The sequence below is a fragment of the Nilaparvata lugens genome, chromosome 4 (assembly GCF_014356525.2).
Source record: "Nilaparvata lugens isolate BPH chromosome 4, ASM1435652v1, whole genome shotgun sequence".
In the NCBI taxonomy this organism is placed as follows: Eukaryota; Metazoa; Arthropoda; class Insecta; order Hemiptera; family Delphacidae; genus Nilaparvata; species Nilaparvata lugens.
In genome coordinates this window covers 50,798,859-50,819,941 of record NC_052507.1, presented here as the reverse complement: position 1 = coordinate 50,819,941, position 21,083 = coordinate 50,798,859, and the positions used below count along the sequence as shown (strand labels likewise).

At 34.2% G+C, this 21,083-nt stretch overlaps 2 protein-coding genes across 3 annotated transcripts in view; one reads left to right on the top strand and one right to left on the bottom strand.

Annotated features, from left to right (window-relative positions):
• LOC111049053 (BRISC and BRCA1-A complex member 2) overlaps window positions 1–13,307 on the bottom strand; it is a 37,362-nt gene extending 24,055 nt beyond the window's left edge. Inside the window, exons 1-2 of the mRNA XM_022335046.2 lie at window positions 13,055–13,307; window positions 248–579 (exon numbers count right to left, since the gene is read on the bottom strand). Coding sequence (XP_022190738.1) covers window positions 248–579; window positions 13,055–13,130 — 408 coding nt within the window. The 5' untranslated portion in view covers window positions 13,131–13,307. The remainder of the gene's footprint in view (window positions 1–247; window positions 580–13,054) is intronic.
• Window positions 13,308–18,660: 5,353 nt separating this feature from the next.
• The window catches only part of LOC111055016 (gastrula zinc finger protein XlCGF26.1), a 36,214-nt gene continuing 33,791 nt past the window's right edge, over window positions 18,661–21,083 (top strand). Inside the window, exon 1 of one of the 2 annotated variants that reach the window (XM_039425753.1) lies at window positions 18,661–18,965. In XM_039425753.1, the coding sequence (XP_039281687.1) occupies window positions 18,829–18,965 (137 nt within the window). In that variant the 5' untranslated portion in view covers window positions 18,661–18,828. The remainder of the gene's footprint in view (window positions 18,966–21,083) is intronic. The other variant, XM_039425754.1, reaches the window with a different exon arrangement.

The following is a 21,083-nucleotide window of genomic DNA, read 5'->3' as shown; positions in this document are numbered from 1 at the left end:
TGACAAGTGATTATGTCAGTAAGAACAGGTTCGCCTGAAATGAAGGGATTATTATAATCTGTTTAATGTAAAATTAAAGACGATTTTGCAATGGGAGTTTGAAATCTCGGTTAAGGTGAACTCATATTTTGTTACTTTGCAAACAATCATAACACCCACAATATGTTAGTGATCCACTGATGTACCACTCACTGGTGTTTATGTGCTCTCTATGGTGTATATTTACATAAAAGCATTCTTAACTGACCTGATATTTCTTGAACAGCTGCAAAAGTTCACATACAACATTCTTAAGCGCATCGGGATTGTTGGGTTGCCAATTGTTGAGACTTGGTACGGCCTCCTCCAGCAAGTCAACTGTAATGTAGTTATTAGTGAAAGCGTCGTTATTCAGATCGAAATCCGGTGGATTGTCGGCTGATGAAGAGTCTAAAACCACATCCCAGTAGACGAACTGGTTGGCAAATTCAAAGCAAAGCTGGAATCGATCTCCGAAGCAGTCGACCGTCTCCTCGTTACGCTCCAGTCCTGGCTGGCTAGCGCGCACATTCGATATCGTTGCTTTTTTGCCTGAAATTCCTGAACAGACAAAAACTACATTTCATATCATAGAAAAAACAAATACCTACATGGATAATTGGACACATTTGAAGCACAGACGCAAACTGTGATTATGTGGTAGCTAGCAATAATAATACAAGGATAATAGTTGAACACATTTGAAGCAGTAGCTGTCATTTCCCTCACCACGCTTTTCACAAACAGGATTCGCCAAGTCGCGAGCAAGCGTTTTGTTCGTCAAATTGACGAGAGCTGAGCCCGTTGATTGCGCGTGCATAAATATATAGTCTTGTCACTTCACTTCAGCCGAATTGCTTAGATCAATGATTATAACGAGCATCTGAGACGAGCAAGAGTTGCTTGTGTGATCGTGGCACATAAGTTGTAAGCAGCTTAATATAGACACTTGAAAATCGAATTCAAATAATCAAATTTTTTATTCAACTAAACCTATAAAAATTGAACGAAACAAATAATAAATTATAAATGGGAATTTCAGACATTTCCTATTCAGCGTTCCAGTTAGTTGGATTACATAGAGCTAGTTTACTATCAAATAGGTAAACAGCTGCTATGGTGAGGTACACGTTTAATTACAGTGGAGAAAGATAGAGAACAGCGTTGCCTATCTTTTACCTAGCCATTGACTTCTATATCTTTTATAAGTTTATAGCTAATTACTTATATAGTCAGCACTCCTCATTCCATTATTGTTGATGTAGCATAGTTTGTAGTGGAAGGTAACATTGTATTTAGTAGTCATTTCCAAGCTAGCGGACATAGCGAACGGAGCTCTATCGCGAGATATAAAATTATTGTATATGTGGTTAACAAATAAATTCATTTTTTAAAAAGACTATTTGATTAATTGCAATCTTAACTGGCGCAGTCGGTAGGACACTTCAAAAACGAGAATTTGGTTTTTTCGGTTTTAACCGTTAATGAAGTGTTCATGAACTTACGAAAAAGTTGTATCAGTCACCTAACATCGGACTTAAATAAGTGAACAATCATCAAAAATAACTTCGTACCAAATTGAATAAGTTTGAACTATTATATTATTAAAATTCGTGAGTGTTAATTGCAAAATTATATTCTTACTCAGTCCACCTAATATCGGGACAAGTGTGAAAAATTATAAAATACGTGCTATAGTAAAGTGTTAACAATACCGTATTTCATCTACAAATGAATCAAGAAAAAGCAACAGACTTTCAATATCAGGACAACCAAGGACCTTCATCATCTAAGGACTACTACGGACTTCAACTTCTAAGGACTACAACGGACTTCAACTTTTAAGGACTACCACGGACTTCAACTTCTAAAGACTACTACGGACTTCAACTTCTAAGGACTTCCACCTTTGAAGACTTTCAACCCGGGACTGTGACAAGATGAACTCGATTTTAGTATTGTTCCTCCTCTGCCTAATGAGTATGGCGAATCATTCTTCTAAAGCTGAAGAATTCAGGAATATAAGTAGTAATCTAGGAATATTGCAGCAGATTTAGGCTCTGCAAAGTTAGAGATTTCAAAACACACTTTTATCCACTATTATGAACTAAAAAGTATTTTGATCATGTTGATAATTTGAATATGTATTATGATAAGGTACTGAAAATATTAGAAATAAGATTCCAATAAGGAAAATGTAGAATATATAACTGATAATGGTAGTAAAGCAGAGATATATAGTAAACTATTTGAAATTTATTAATCATACTAGGAATGTAATAGAAGATAAGTTTAGATATCATAAGTGTGACTAATGAAAGAGATCTAAAAGAGGACTAGTGAATGGCATAGGAGCCGCAATAATTTATTACTGGAATTTGGACTCGTATGATGGTGAAAGATACGATTATTTACTTGAAATTCCTGAACAGACAAAAACTACATTTCATATCATAGAAAAAACAAATACCTACATGGATAATTGGACACATTTGAAGCACAGACGCAAACTGTGATTTATGTGGTAGCTAGCAATAATAAATACAAGGATAATAGTTGAACACATTTGAAGCAGTAGCTGTCATTTCCCTCACCACGCTTTTCACAAACAAGGATTCGCCAAGTCGCGAGCAGAGCGTTTTGTTCGTCAAATTGGACGAGAGCTGAGCCCGTTGATTGCGCGTGCATAAATTAATATAGTCTTGTCACTTCACTTCAGCCGAATTGCTTAGATCAATGATTATAACGAGCATCTGAGACGAGCAAGAGTTGCTTGTGTGATCGTGGCACATAAGTGTAAGCAGCTTAATATAGACACTTGAAAAATCGAATTCAAATAATCAAATTTTTATTCAACTAAACCTATAAAAATTGAACGAAACAAATAATAAATTATAAATTGGAATTTCAGACATTTCCTATTCAGCGTTCCAGTTAGTTGGATTACATAGAGCTAGTTTACTATCAAATAGGTAAACAGCTGGCTATGGTGAGGTACACGTTATAATTACAGTGGAGAAAGATAGGAGAACAGCGTTGCCTATCTTTTACCTAGCCATTGACTTCTATATCTTTATATATATATATTCACTTCTATAATCAATATATATGTAAATGACCAACCAGTGTCACGCAGAACAAGATATTTTATATATGCTGATGACACAGTTCGGCTCGAGCCGTGGAGATGACCGGTTGTTTTCGTAGCTGCCTGCCTGCCTCAGATAAGATAATACTGTTTTTGCTCTATCGTGTTGGGAATGAATGTACTAACGTTGTAGCTTAATAACCTAAAAACTTACTTCATAACGTTTGGGCTGGTAAATTAGATTTAATTCATTTCTTATTTAATAATAACTTCTTTCTAATCATCACTTAAATTCTAGGACTAATGCAGTTTCTTAATCACAATTAGGGAAGAATTCAATAGACACAGGTTCAAGAAAAGTTTATTTTCCTGGTTGGTTGATATTGGAGTGGAAAATTGTGAAAATTTAGTTAGACTGTAAATATTGAAACTATTTATTCTTCATTCCACTCTTTACTGTTTTTCATTTTTCTAAAAATAACCTTTCTTATTATTATCCTCAATAGAACATTAATATTTATTTACTAATTCCATAATTTTGTTTGTTTGTATTATACATTTTTACTAATTTTATTATAAAAAACTTTAATCCCATATCAGTGAATGAAGTTTGTAAATAGTAATTATTACACGCAATAAGCAACTAATTACTTATACCCCAACACATATAATATATAGTGGGGTGTATTTAGTTAGACTGTAAATATTGAAACTATTTATTCTTCATTCCACTCTTTACTGTTTTTCATTTTTCTAAAAATAACCTTTCTTATTATTATCCTTAATAGAACATTAATATTTATTTACTAATTCCATAATTTTGTTTGTTTGTATTATACATTTTTACTAATTTTATTATAAAAAACTTTAATCCCATATCAGTGAATGAAGTTTGTAAATAGTAATTATTACACGCAATAAGCAACTAATTACTTATACCCCAACACATATAATATATAGTGGGGTAGTAATGTCCCAACATTTGTTGGGGTAGTGATAGTTTATTGATTCATTGAAATTATCATTTATTCATTGTTGAAACACCGCTGATTTATGTAGTTATATTACAATTCTATATTATCAATATTCTATAACGTTGCATTCAATCTTCATTGTAATTAATAAGTTTTCATAATATGTGAAATTTGTTGCATAATTGGCTGTTGTACTGTAATTTATTGTAGATTCGTGTATGAACCAGAATGTATTGTAACTTACTTGAATAAATAAAATTTGAATAATGAATTTGAATTTGAAAATTGCATTATTTCATGTATTAGTTCATTATTAATTCATTACTTGATTTATAATAATCAGGTCAATTTTCATACATCACTATAGCTGTGCTTACCAATACCTGCTATTACTTAGTACATTACGATGTAATAGCAGGTATTGGCTCTACCATGTGAATTAATGAATTATGAATAACAATTGATGATAATGATTATGATAATAAATAATTTATTTCTCTCGCATGTTTTTTATTCATCATAATTATTCAGTAACATTTGAAAGTATAATGAAGTAATATATATAATATATATACTTGAATGGGGCATTCTATCTAATAATTTATATAACAATTACAAATAAAAATAAAATAAAAAATAAATAAATAACAATTACAATCTTAGTACTCGTAAATCACTGAAACATCCTTGCTTTTGACAGAAGAATTTCAAACGTGTGAAACCTACTTCTCAAACTGGACTTTTGGAAAAATTTATTCCAACTTGAAAAATTAAATTCCAATATTGGATCACGTGTATTTTTTTCTCTGATTTTAATTATCTCTGTCTTACAGTACACTAAAGAAAATAGAAATAAAAGATTGCCGTAAATAATGATAATAATTAAATTATTTATATCCTATCTGAAAATTAGTTGTTCTCTATTTGTAATATATTTCTTAATATTAGTTTTTCTGTTCACTTTTCTGGAAAGGGAAACTGAGCTTTGTTGACGAGTTAATTTTGATACAGGCCGAAATAGTTTTGTCGGCAGGCTGCTCAGTAATTTTTGTAAGCATTGCATCCTGTAGTAGTCGCTCTTGGCCCGGTGTGGGACGGGGTACGAGCGATTCGACAACAGACTATTTCGTTTTATTTTTTCTGCCTGTTTTTCAAGTTTCAGAACTTTCATTAATATTTGTTGACGGTATTCAGTTGTAAACATAATCGAGCATTGCTTTTATTGTGTTCATTTCCCTACCTAGAAACTTCATCTTCTTCTTATCGGATAGATTAGCTTCTAAATTCTTAATTTCAATACCACATCACATTTATCTAGAGGTTTTGATTTCAAGGGACTTTCATGAATATAAGTTAAGCCCTTACGGTATTTGGCCTAATTAATTATTTTTATCTCTATAACTGTTCTTAAACTACCGAGTTATAAATTCGAATTTATATTCCTTTGCCAATATTCAATTATAATACATTTTAATATAATTATCATTTTAAAAATTATTATTGAATTCATAAGCTTTAAACGTAAGCCCTATCTTAATTTCAGTACATGTTCAGCTACAATTAGAACTAATTTAAGCAAATCTAAAGTTTTGAAAGATGATGGTTTACATAGTCATTCACCCCAAAAACATACTGAAGGTCACATTAGCATGGAAAATTCACCAACCAACAGGGAAAAGGTAAATAACGATGAGTCAATTTTGTCGAGTAGTCCCAACTCACCTGTTGCCTGTGGTGGATCAGACAAGATAGCAACAAAAAGTGCAGCGGTAAACACACCTTCATACGGAAGAGACTCTCCATCTCTTCTTTCGGTAGCACTTGACGAATCTCTGAGAAGTTGAGCTTCAGCAACAAAGAGATGACATTATTGCACATGCTATGAGTCTACAAATCGATCTGGAGGCTTGTAGAGGAGGACAAACATCTTTAATGCACACACACCAAGCGAGGATAGAAGAATTGGAGTCGGCCCTTCGAGTTCAGAACGTTTTGAAACAGGAGAATGAAAACCTTAGAGCAAACATTACTGGAATGATGACTACAATAGAAGTTTTAGAGGCTGATAATGCACTACTGAGAGCTGAAAATAAATCGTTGAAAATGGAAACAGAAGAACTTAGAAATTTCTATTCGCCGGGTGAAACCATAATTGACTGTGGTGAATTAAGAGCAGGAAACTCTTTCAATGTTTTATCGCAAACTAGTCAATCTGCTAGTCAAACTAGTCAGTCTGTTAGAAATAAAATTACAGAAATTGGTCATTGAGGGGGAAAAGCTCCTTTTGAAATTGAAAATAAAAATAAAAAAATTGACTTTCTGAGTCACGATTTTATCTTCTAAACTCCAGAGTCTATCAAGTTCTGGACTTATTTGAGTCCAGGACTTTAACGCAGTAAACATGAGGAAAATTCACAATATTTTGCTGTTGTATTGTTGGCATTATAGCAAAACGGAAACAGCGGATTACAGCGGGACAATTCAAATGAGCATGCTCTCCAAACTATTTTGTAAAAATAAATTTCGATTTCTTTGTAGGCCTATTCAAAGCAAAACCTTTGAAAGGTGAATGAATAAACATTTCATTTTACGTTATGCTACTTTTGATCATTGATCCTAACTAAATCGGGGAGGAGCGCATGCGCCGGATTCGATCAGCCGAACAATTACAACACTCCTATTCAGTTTATATAGGAATATAAATCAATTTCGTGTTCTAAACAAATTATTTCATAACTAATTGATACAACACAGTGTATAAATAATTCTCAAAATATAAGTCTCAGTTAGAAAGTGCGCGGAAAATTACAAATCAAGTGAATATATAACGTTCATATTTAACCTCAATCTTATGGTTGGTGAGGCCGCTTCATTTTTATTTATTGACTATTAGGTATCAATTTTTGAGTTCTTTGGTAAATTAACTAAGTGAATGGGATTGCTGGCTACTTTCTTTCAAATTGATCACTTCTTTAAAATGATTTTTAAATAGAACTACCAAGAGATATCTTGATCACGACAAAACAGGATTGCATTGACTGGAAAATTTTTGCCTAGACCAATACAACTACCTGATCTTGGATATTTGTTTTAATGCTCTCATTTATAGAAAAATAACTTTTAAACTTGATTTCTAACAGCATTGACTAAGTTGTAGTACTTTTTGCTTTAAATAATTTCTATATGCTACTACAATACGAAATTTTACGCTTGAGTAAGTACCTGATCAGACGTAAAAACTTTTTTAGTGCATGTGTTTCTGTGTTGGAAAATTAATAAATTTTACGCTCGTATAGCTGTGATATAGAATAGAGGCTGTGATAAAATTGTACGACTTGTAACTTTATTACCAAAAACATCTGTGATAACTCCAGCACTGTGATAAATTTTCAAACTATATACCACACTTTATAAAACTGTATTTGACTATAGCGAACGCAAACCTCGCTGACTCAGGCTTCTTTTTTTATTTGATGTCTAAGCAAAATTGAAAAGCACTAATTGTACGACTTTAAGCTTTATTACCAAAAACATCTGTGATAAATTTTAAACTATACTACACTTTTAAAACTGTATAACTGTTGTGAAACGTAAATTTCACTGACTCAGGCTTCTTCTTGATTTGATATCCAAACAAAATTGAAGAATATGTCTCCCCCAAAAAATAAAACTACTCCTGGGAAAAATTCAAAAGGACAAAAAAACAATTACAGGTCCCCATATGCACAGACATCTCATGTAAAACAAAATAACTCTCAAGACAAGAACAAGAAAACACAAAAGAAAAACATGATATTATAAAAAATCTATTGAAGTTGATGTTATTAAATTTAATTGTCCCATTTGTGAAATACCTGTATTATATGATCAAAAGGGGGTTGCATGTGATTGTGATAAAGATAAGTGGTATCATATCGAATGTGTTGATATCACAGATGAAAAATATGAGGAAATGATGAAGATACCAAAGGATAATATACAATCATGGCAATGTGAATTATGTACAACACCAAAAAATCAAGGTGGCTTAAATCAAACAAATACAATAATAAATAAGACAGAAACGACCCTTCTAAGGCGACATTAGAAATGACAGATGGTGGAATGACAATCACCAAACTGATAGCAACAGGACAAAGCACAGACATGGATAGTATAGTTAAAATATTGATGGAGGACATATCTGATCTAAAGAATGAGTTACTTGCAACAAAGACAGAAAATAATAGGCTCCAAGACGCACTTGCACGAAAGACTGATGTCATATACAAACTAGAAAATTTGATCCATGATTTCACACAGGGAATTTTCCCGGAGCCCTCATGTCAAAAAAGAGAAATAGTTCACAAACGTACTGAGGCGCTGATGAAGGAGTCTGAATGCGGCCTGACAGTGAGTGAAGAGGACTGCCCACAAGACCACAGTGTAACAATTGTCAAAGATCATAAACGGAGAACTAGCGTACCGATAAATAAAAGCAATAACAAGAAACTTGAACCTGAACCTTCTATTGCGAAAATTGAGTAGCAGGAAAATAATGAAAACAAGAGGACAGCTCTCCTGGTCGCAGATTCTGTGGCGAGGCAGGCTGGAGACATAATTCAGGGTATGTGTAAGAAAAACTTAGATGTAGAAATCATTGCAGATGCCAAAATACAGGACATTAGTCGAGTTCTAAAAAGTAAAACCACTATGCCACAAAAAGTCCTACTGCATGTTGGATCAAGAAATCTTCTGGGATCTAAAACACTTAACCAAGTCATGAGGCCACTATGGTACACAATAGAAGCTAACATAAAACGTTTTCCTAAAACTAAATGGTATGTCGCATCCATTCCGCCAAGAGAGGACATTAATAAAAGATTTCTTCAGGAGACAAATAACGCATTAAAATTAATGTGTTGGCAGCTGAATGCCACATTTGTCGATAACACTGACCATCTTAAGGAACACCACTTAAACTGGAATGGTAGGCAACTAAACTGGGAGAGGTCAAGAATATTGGCTGAAAGACTGATTGATGCTCTTCAACTACCTCACCAAATCCTAGGGAATGATACAAGGAGCCCAAACGGAAATATAGCCTCACCAAAAAACCAAACTTAGACAGCAAAACCAAGAAATCAAGTCAATTAACTGTTTTCCATCTTAATATTCAAAGAGGCCTGCAGGTGAAAATAGATAGATTGTTAATAGATCTCCACAAATACAGCCCTGATATCCTGATACTATCTGAACATGAATTGCGAAAGGAGGAGCTCCTCTGCACTTCAATTCCGGGTTATTCCCTTGTTTCCTGTTTCTGCTAGACCCTTTACCTCTGGGGGGGAATAGCAATATACATTAAAGAAGACATGCTATCCAACACAACAGAAATAAAGCTGGAAGAGCGATACAAACCAACAGAAAAAGAATTTGAAACAGTAGGCTTGAATATTCAAACAAAGAAGACAAACCTGATTTTGATTGGAACCTATAGATTACCTGACCCATGTAATATAAAGGAATTCCTCACTAAACTTGGAGGCCTGCTGCAGAATTTCTCAGCAAAGCATCACAAAATAGTGATCCTGGGTGACACAAACATTGACACTCACAAGACATCTGAGCAGAACTTCAAAGACCTAAACAATATGTTGACTCAAAATGGCTGCCAAATCCATTATATGCCTCCTACCAGAGTGACTCCAAACTCAGCCACAAGCCTTGATGGATGCTATCATAACCTCTCACTTTCAGATATCGAAGCCACAGTCTACCCGAGCCATTTCTCAGATCACCATGCTGTATTGTGCAATATGAAATACAAATGCAACCCGGAACTGCCGACATACAGGTATGCAAGAAGCTATTCAAAAGGAAACATTCAAGAGTTAAACTCAAAATTACAGCATACCAACTGGTCACCAGTGATTGAGACACACGCTGCCGATGAAAAATACAATATTTTTGCCACAAAAATGCGACAGAAAATGGATGAAACAATGCCAAGAGGACCAAGGAAGATCACTACAGCAAAGGGGTTCAAGTTTTGGGACGAAAAAACTATTCTTTTGAAACACAGAATACAACTAGCTAGAGAGAAATTCATCTCAACTGCATCAGAGGACCATAGGCGGCAATACAAAGAACTAAAAAATCTATATGACCAGGATGTAAAACACAAAAAAGATACATGTCAAGAGTAGGATCATAGAATCAGACAACAAAACCAAGACCCTTTGGAAAATGATCAATGATGAACGGAACAGAAGTAATCTTAACAGGCAGGAAAGCCTCTGTTTGGAAATAGAGGGCCAGAAGATCACTGATCCTTTTCACACTAGCAACATCCTAAATGAAGCCTTTACAAAGCCAGCAACAACAACAGGATTTGACCCTCCTCTAAGACGTATGGCCAAGCTGACAGGCATCAAAGTATTGAGTGAATTTCAGATGATAAATACAGCACAACTCCACCATCTCATAGACAAACTAAAATCGAACAATTCTGCTGGGCATGATGACATTACTGGAAAAATATTTAAAAATTGCAAAGAAGAACTAACAAAGCCTCTTCTGGAAATAGTAAATTCTTCCCTAAAGCAAGCTGTATTCCCACAGGCTCTCAAGATCTCTAAGATTTTTCCAAAATTCAAAGGAGGAGATAAAATGGATCACAAGAACTATAGGCCCATAGCAAACCTACCTATAACCTCAAAAATTATGGAACGAGCAGTATATGACCAGCTTATCCTGCATCTGGAGAGCAACAAACTTATAACAGCACAACAGCATGGATTTAGAAAGCGTCTAGGCACTACAACTGCAATATCTGAATTGTGTGACAACATAAACCAACGTTGGGAGGAGAAAAATACTGTTATGGGACTGTTTATAGATCTTCAAAAGGCCTTCGACACACTAGACTGGAACATCCTAACTCTGAAATTGAGAGAATTGAAAATAGAGGGAGGAGCATTGGAGTGGATAGAGGACTACCTCACCAACAGAAAGCAGTATGTGGAAATAGTGCAACACAAGAAAACTGCTCTTGTAAACTAAAAATCCTCACTCAGTGTCCCAGGGTGTGCCCCAGGGATCCATCCTTGGGCCAATACTGTTCCTTGTCTACATCAATGACCTTCCCAAGGAAATTGACAACAGAAACAGTTGCATATTGTTTGCCGATGATACCACTATCTTGATACCATCGCAGAAGCTTCAAGACCCACACATAATTGTCAAGACAGCACTGGAAGAGGCCACAGATACATGCAATAGACTGAAGCTGACCATTAATAGGAAGAAGACAGTCCACATCAGATTCACTCCAATCAAAAACAACCCGGATGAGAGACAAAACAAATGATGACTCAATGATGGCAGACTTCACAAGATTCCTGGGGATAACGATTGACTGTCACTTAACATGGAGAAAACATATAGAGCTGTTATGCAAAAGGTTAGCATCTGCCGTGTATGTTATACGAAGAATCTGAAACATATCAGAGAAAAGTACATCATTCATTGCATACCACTCACTCTTTGTCTCACATTTAAGGTACGGTATTGTTGCCTGAGGATCGGCATCCCAGACACACCTTGACAGAGTCCTGAGAATACAAAAGTGGGCCTTGAGAACGATATTGGAGAAAAACATGATAGAGCACTGTAAACCATTATTTGTGGAGAGTAAAATGCTCACAGTAGTCTCATTGTAACTGCTCGAAACAATAAATCTGGTTAAAAGGAAAGGCCTTACCACAAGACAGGAAAAACACTGCTATGACCTTCGAAACAACAAGAATCTTGACTTACCACAACATAGACTGAAGAAATACAGCTGCTCACCAACATATGCAGGATCATACTTTTTCAATTTTTACTGCCGCGTGACCCGTAGGACATGGATGACGAGGCAGCATTTGCCAGAGGCCTAAAGTCATACCTATTGGCCCGACCCTACTATGCAGTATCAGAGTATGTTGAAGAGCATACATTTAAACATATTTATACGACATGCACATGGAGGAAATCACCTGCCGTGAAAAACAATAATGACGACTCCCAGCCTTTAGACTTTCAGGAGGACAAATATAAGTAACAAGTAAGTAAGTAAGTAACAAGTAATCACTAACCAGTGATTTTGGAATAAAAATGTCATTAGGTTATTGAGTTTGAAAACGTATTTGTTTTGAAAAAAACTGGAGTAATAATTCTTTATTGTTATTATTATCAATATGTTGAATATGACATTGATTAATAGCATTCAGATTGGAATATAAATTCCAAGGCAATCCTTGTAATATTTTGCTTGAACATTTTTAGGTTATTCACAGTCGTAAAATGTTTTTTACACGTAATTCTGATACAATTTTATTCCAAACTATAAATCATGAATTTAGATAGACTAATCCAAATAATTTAGGTATTCCATGACATCTATTTGGCTTTTTATCTACTCCAAAACAATAACTGAATTGTGTTTGATCAGTTAAGTCTAGAACTTGAATTTAAACCCTACCCCAATCGAGGGTTTAAAATCACGCTGTTTCAAGTCCTTAACTTAACGATTTTTGATAAATCCTTGACTCGGAAAGAGGCAAGAATCTAATTCAAGTCCTGGACTAATAAGCCATTTACTCAGAAAGCGAAATTATAAGCTCCAGGGTCTAACATGATCTTTAAACTCCAGAGTCTATTTAAGTCCTCAACTACGTTAACGCTCTGACTCCGAAAGCCAATTTTCTGACTCCAGAGTTTAAAGCCAGTTAAAGTCTAGAACTTAGCTAAATCCCGAGCTCGGAAACCGGCCCTAGTAGTCTAGCTGTCTACCCTGAGATAACATATATAGACTCTTAAATCAGATCTAGTAAGACTTTTTTATCATAACATGTACGATGATCAAAGAATACATAATAAGATGGAGATAACAAAAAATTACAATAAAATTGTTAACAGCACTATGAGAATATTACTGTAAGCTAATTACCAAAATTATGTTTCAGAAGCTCTTTGATATGTTGCTGCAGAGTCTGCTGCGTATTCGAACAAATCATGTTTTCCATTTTGTGTTCATTTACTTTGTTCTCATGAATAATAAGTTTTTACTTACTAGAGTTTAATAACAACAAAAACCAACTTTCAACAGTTTTACGAGTTTGGTATGCAATTAAAGATCAGACTCAACAATCAAGCCACAAACAACCTCAAACTTCAACAAACAAAACCATAATGGATAGAAACTGGAAATATTGTTAGTGTCTCTCAAGAGAAATCTGCATGTTATAGAACATGCGCTAATAACTGTTTTGTTGGAACAGTTCCGTTAGATAGCTGTTTTTGAACATTGCAACAAAGCAAAAACACAAAGTAGAAGATTACTTACTACTTATACTCTTAAGGTGCGTACAGATATACGCGCCGCGAAAATAAGCAATACAGTTCTAATCAGCTGACTATATCTGTATTTTTTACAGAAACGGTAAGATACAGATATACTAGTAGTTCTGTGAACAGTAGACCTCACGCAGTATTCTAATCCACAAGTACCTGATTGAAACTATAGACCTTATGGAAATACAGCAATTGACTGGCTTCTCCACACATCTGTGTGATCACTTGTCAGCTGATTAATGAATGATGATAGTACCGTAATAATAATAATAATTTCTCTGGATGTTGGACGACACATCCAGAGGAGTTTATTCATAAATTCATACATACATTACATATTATTTTTTCATACATTTTTAATAATATAGCAATATTCAGCGATTACAAAAATGATACCTCACTATATATAATATATGTGTCGAGGTTATCATCAAATTAATACTAATTATGCTACAACAGATAATACAAAAATTCCAAAAAATCTAAAACTATATCTATTACTCTAAGCATCACCTAGTACAAAGATACTAGACCGAGTTACAATTTTCTACCTATAAATTACCTTATTTAAAAAGAATACTACTTAAATCTAAATCCTAATTACTATTAGTTCCTCACTACTTTGTATCCCAATACTGAATAACCAATGTCTAATTTTTCTTTTGAAGCTATTGAAATTTTCCTCTCCTTTGATTTCTAATGGTATTCTATTAGATATTGTAGGCCCTAAATATCCTAGTGATCTTTGCCCAAATGCTGTATTCATTCGTGGTACTTCTTGATTGTAACGTTCTCTTGTTCTAGTATTATGGCTATGATTTATGATATAGTTCCTATTTTGATGTTTTTTCATACACCCTAATAACAACAATATATACAATTGCCTAACACTGAGTACTCTATTTTCTATAAATAATTCTACAGTTGGAAACCGAATTTCCCTGTTTCCCATTATTTTCAAAATGCGTTTACGAGTTTTAAATAATGGATCTATAAAACTGAAGTTAGCTGCACCCCAAACTAACAGACCGTACCTTAAAAGAGATTCAACTAATGTTAAGTATACAGTTTTTAACATTTCTTTGTCTATGATACGCCTTAATTGATAGAATTTGTATATAAGCTTCCTTATTTTGGCAGTTGTATATGTTATGTGCTTGTTCCGTTTCAATGAATCATCTACTATTATTCCTGAATACTTTATATTGTCAGAGCGTTCTATTAGTTGGCAATTACAATTATTGTTACTATTTCTATCACAATTATGAAGCTTCATTGTTGTCATGTGTGGTTTTGTGCTATTTGTTGAAGAAAAAGCTAAAAATTTTGTTTTTTTCTGAATTTAATGACAATAAATTATTTATTAACCAACTAGTGATTTTTGTGAGTTCTATCTCTGCTGTTTGGAACACTTCTTCCCAATTTTTTTCCTTGAAAAAGGAGTACTGTATCGTCAGCAAAGGCTATAACTCTACCTTGAATTTGAATGGAGCACAACTCATTTGCAAAGATCGAATACAAAATTGGTCCTGAAACTGTTCCTAGAGGTATTCCGAACTCCATGGAACCCTCTGCACTCATATGGTTCTCAACCTTTGTTTTTTGCTGTCGATTGCTGAGGTAGGATCTGAACCATTCAAGTGGCACTCCTCTTATACCTATTGCCTCAAGCTTTTTTATTAATAAGTCATGGGAAACAGAATCGAAGGCCTTTGCCAAATCTAAAAATACTGCTAGACAATTATTCTTTTCCTCTAAATTGCTAGTTACAAATTTTTATTATTCTAGTACAGCTAATTCTGTACTTATACCTTTGCCGAAGCCAAATTGGTTAGGAGAAAGAATATTATTAATTTCTAAAAAGCTTATTAATCTTGATTTAACAAGTTTAAGATTATAGAATAATTCAATAGTCTGATTTTTACTCCAATATTGACGTATGAAGGAGGCTCCTTTTTCCTTTTATATTATCCTTGAAATGTAAAATTTCCAAAAACCTTGTATATATGTCAATGCGCAATTAAAAAAGGAACATACCTGTCAAATTTCATGAAAATCTATTACCACGTTTTGCCGTAAATGCGCAACATATAAACATTCAAACATTTAAACATTAAGAAAAATGCCAAACCGTCGACTTGAATTTTAGACCTCACTTAGCTCGGTCAAAAAAGCTTGGCATCAGCTGATAAAAAGTGAATTGCTCATGTTTGCGGCGCGTATATCTGTATGCACTTAAGATTACTTACTCTTACTTCTTCTCTGTGGCAAAAAGGATTCCTTCTCTGCAGCAACTAGAGTAAAAAAGATTACAAATTTACATAGTAAATTCTAAACAATACTTATTACTCTATACATCTTACATGTATACCTATCAATAAAATTGAGAAACCGTTTTTTTCCAATATAATGATAAATAAATGTACCTCTTTGTGGATACATAGATTATACATTATACATTATCTCTGGTAGGTCAGAACATCATCAGAGAAGTCAAGGTGCTTTCAAAAAGCACGACCTAATAATGTTTTTTGTGGAATTTCAGTTGAAATTCAAAATGTAGTAGATTATCCTCTGATTTGATTGAAAAAGTTGAAATACTCATCATATCAATTATTATTTGACATAAGCTCAAACACTTCTTTTTGTTAAATATGAACAGGATTTTGGAGGACTTTGAGTGAGGGAATGATTATATTACTCACCACTGGATGTGCGGCTGCTCCATTGTGCTGCAGGTAGGGGCGCCCCTTGCTGGTTCCTTGGAGATAATTATGTTGCACTTATATGAGGTTTGAGTGATGGAGTGTTGAAATGAGAGGAATAGTTATCTGAGAAATAATTGAGAGTAACATTTGATTATGAGAGTATGAGAGTGCGAGAGCGAGAGAAGGAGAGTTTGCGAGAGTGCACAAATCATAGGTTAACAGAATGACACTGGAGTTCTGTTCCACACTGAGCTCAGGGAGTGACTGACTCCCACACTCCCAGGAGAATTTACAACCGAGCAGCTGGCAGGCGTCCTATCTGGTAACGATAATAGATAGCTGCCACAAAACTTTTTTGGTTTTGATGTTTTGACTTGGCCTGTATGTGTATTGTTTTTGGCTCAATAAAATAAATTTGAACTTGAACTCATTGGATTTTCATGTTTAATGTTAAGGTAACAAATTAATTTGAAATGTTAGCTACTATATTGCTTTTATGATTCATCTTCAATGTATGATATTAGAATCTAATGAACTTACTGGTTATTATTATTTTTTTTTAATTGAATTACATTTATTGCAAAAATAACATATTTGCAATAAAATCATTAGAGTATGCAGTATATAGTACCTTCAAATAGACATTGATTGTAACTTGCACAACAATAATAATTATTGATGTAATTCGGCGGCACTGCCAACATATAAGATTCCTTGTGTGTTGGCAGTGAGTTGCAGTTAACTTATTCTGCTCCAATTCCAGTCAAGTAAGAAGAGATAATTATACAAATTATTATATCGCTCTAGCCGTGGCGGTTCTAACCGCCCGTCTCAAGACGCCTGCTCATAGCCACGCGTCGCGAGGAATATTACCACAGTATACAACAACATACAGTATGGAAACTCGGCTAGTACCCTAGCACAAAAATCCGCCAACTTGTTAGGAAGCGCCGCATTGTTCGGATCACTTTACTGATCCTGATCAATTGATCTCGTTCCCTGCCGCGAGCAAATCAGAAGACCAGGATTGGAACTTCCCAAGGTCACGTGACGTGTCTATTTTTTTATAGTATTTGAGCAGCTTCTCTTTGTCACAGAAACAGAGTAACGGCCAGCAACAGTCACAGTTATAACATAGTTATTCAAAAGTATTCTTTGAGTATCTATAGTGAGGTCCACGTTATAATGGTAGTGTACGATTTGCAATGGTGTTGCTATCCTTGTCTATAGTTCAACGAATGTGAAAGAGTTAGGGGTTAGGTTTTATTTAGGTTATATTTAATAATGTTTTATTAGGATAGGTTAGGTTTTTGCTTTAAAATTGCAATATGCTAGAAGGGGCTAGGGTCTAGGTAGAGTTATGTTTTTTGATGTTTCAAAGGTAAAAGGATAGGTTAGGGGGTAAGGATTTTGCTTTGAACCACATGTTTGTGAACATGTTCATGAAATGAGCCACATGTTTGTGAATATGTTCATGGAATGAACCACATGTTTATGTTTTGTTCCAAAGATGACGAATAAATCTAAAGTATTGAATGTGAAAGGGTTAGAGGTTGGGTTTAATTTGGGTTATATTTAATAATGTGTTATTAGGATAGGTTAGGTTTTTGCTTTGAAATTGCAATATGCTAGAAGGGGCTAGGATGCAGTTAGAGTTTTGTTTTTTGATGTTTCAAATGTGAAAGGATAGGTTAGGGGGTTAGGATTTTGCTTTGAAATCTAAATTGTTGAATGTGAAGGTGTTAGGTGTTAGTGGTTAGGTTTTCTTGGATTATATTCAATAATGTTTCATAGGGTTAGGTTAGGTTTTTGCTTTGAAATTGCAATATGCTGGATGGGATTGGAAATTTTTCAAATAGTTACCGTATGTTTATTGATGTTTTAAATGTGAAAGGGGAAGTTGAGGGTTCGGTTTTTGTTTTGAAATGACAATGTGCAGACTTAGTTATAGTGTTTTTAGCATCAGTTAAATAACAATACTGTTATATTTTATTGATTATATTTTTCAAAAGTACTCTTTCTTTTATTAAATAAAATGATAATATATTGGATTTAATGATAAATCATCATTGGATAATAATATCTTCATCAAATAGAATGACGATTGGCTCCAGTTACAGTGCTCGGTAACCATCATCACAAAAACGTTACATTCAAAGAACTGACTGAATGGAACGGGAAAACCCGTTGCTAACGCATGCGCGATACGGTGCTGTCAGAGACAGGTTTGTAGTATTTGTGCCAAGTGAAAAGCATTGGTTGGATAGACGTTTGATTGACAGTTTCCATTCTGTACCTAATCTGTTATATTACGCTGCTTAGACTGGTTTGTAGTATTTGTGCCATGTGAAAAGCATTGGTTGGATAGGCGTTTGATTGACAGTTTCCATTCTGTACCTATTCTGTTATATTACGCTGCTCAGTAACCGTTATTACAGGGAACGGAACTGATTCAACTTGACCAAAACCAATAACTGCACATGCGTATTAGAGAGCTGTGTTTTCCGTAGATTCACGTATCCAATGTGTACAAGTCTCGAAGAAGCCAAAGAACAAAAATGTGAGGTTATAATTTTTTGTTACTTGTTTCTGTCTTGTTTTAAAGAACAATTTTTAATTAAAAAAACCAAAAAAAACAAACAAATTGTTTATTCCTAGCAATATGGTGGGAAACTGTTGTGTAGATGGGTGCTCTAATACGTACCAGAATACCAACGGTGTCATATTCTATCGTTTTCCTGGACGAGACTACGACTGGCATAGAAGAGAAAAATGGATTTCCAATATTGGAAAAAAGATGTGAGTTGAATCTACTCATTTATTCAAATAAAAACTATGATTTCTGTTTTCACTTTGTTTGAGATGACTAAGCTGAAAATGTTTTATGGACGGTAAATAGCCTACTTTATAATCTTTGCCAACTTTATCCTCTTTTAAATGTCATTCGGATTTTTCTCCTTCATTATATTGAAAAATCAATATATATGCTATATACTATAATTTTCTAAAATGCTTGTTTCAAGTATAATAGCTTTCCTAGCTAGTCAGTTCTAAAACATCAAGAATACAGTAGGCTTACCCATCTATTTATAGCTCTAACTTGAATTAATGGTTAAATTGAACTAAATTTCCAGTCTTCTCTAATAAAAATCTTGACAGTCAAAAATAATTAATGAATTTATTATAAAGTAGGGGGCACTTTAGTTTATGGACCGCGGAAACTTGCGTTGAGGCCTACATAGATCGATAGAGGAGGTCAAGACCAGATCAACCATGTATAACATTGTTGTCGATTTCCAAGGATTAGCTTAAAAAACATGACGGAATGTTCAAAATTTTTATATCTATTTTTATTAATCTTTTCATGGCTACAATATGTTTTAAACTAGTGCAATCTTATGTAAAATTTGATGAGGAATCCAATGAAACTAATTTCAGGTTTGTAACTTTACTAGTTTTTGAGATATTGCAAAAAATGAGCAGAAAAATGCAAATTTTTTGCTGTAAAAAAGGTTAACTTGTTTTCATGATGATTAATAGATATTTTAAACTATTGGATTTAGTAGAATTATAAATTTCAAAGGAAAAATGTTCAGTCACTTGATAGCCTAAACTCAATTGTTCGAGATATTTGGGAAAATAAAAAAATTGCACATTCAATACTCTTCAATTCTCATACGGTATTTAATTTTCTTTTACTACTTTTAGTGACTACAAAATTGGCTAAATCTCATTGGGATTTTTGCAGGGAATTCATTAAAATAGATTTGAGGTTAGAAAATTTTATAGATTATTAAGATATTTGGAAAAAATACAAGAAAATGTAGTATTTTAGCGTTAGAAGAGTTCAATATGTTTGCATAGGCATAGTGAAGACCGATATTTAGGATCACATTTTATTCAGCTTCCAATACAATTCAAAAGCTTTAAAAGATTGTAAAAATAATTGAATCAAGCTTTTCCTAACCTAAGCTTTTTCCCAATGTAAGCTTTTCCTAACTCAAGCTTTCCCTAACCTAAGCTTTTTCCAATCTTACCTTTTTTCCTAACCTAAGCTTTTCCTAACTCAAGTTTCCCCTAACCTAAGCTTTTCTCAAACGTAGCTTCCCCTAAACTAAGTTTTTCCCAACCTGAGCTTTTCCCAATCTTAGCTTTTTCCTAACCTTAGATTTTTCCTAATCTAAGCTTTTCCTAACCTAAGTTTTTCTCTACCTCAACTTTTCCTAGCCTAAGCTTTTTCTAATCTAAGTTTTACTAACCCAAGCTCCCCCAACCTAAGCTTTTCACAGACCCAGCTTCCCCAAACCTAAGCTTTTCCTAACCTAAGCTTTTACTAATCTAAGATTTCCTAACCTAAGTTTATCCCAGATCCAGCCTTCTCTAACCTAAGCTTTTCCTAACCTAAACTTTTTCTAATCTGAGCTTTTCCTAACCCAAGCTTTCCCCAACCTAAGCTTTTCCCAAACCCAGCTTCCCCTAACCTAAGCTTTTCCTAACCTAAGCTTTTTCTCAACCTGAGCTTTTCCTAACCCAAGCTTTTCCCCAACCTAAGCTTCCCCTAACCTAAGCTTTTCCTAACCTAAGCTTTTCCTAACCTAAGCTTTTCCTAACCTAAGCTTTTCCTAACCTAAGCTTTTACTAATCTAAGATTTCCTAACCTAAGCTTTCCCTAATCTAAGCTTTTTCCCAAACCCAGCTTCCCCTAACCTAAGCTTTTTCTCAACCTGAGCTTTTCCTAACCCAAGCTTTCCCCAACCTAAGCTTTTCCCAAACCCAGCTTCCCCTAACCTAAGCTTTACCTAGCCCAAGCTTTTCCCAACCTCAACTTTTTCCTAACCTAAGCTTTTCCTTATCTACGTTTTCCTAACCCAAGCTTTCCCCAACCTAAGCTTTTCTTAGACCCAGCTTCCCCTAACC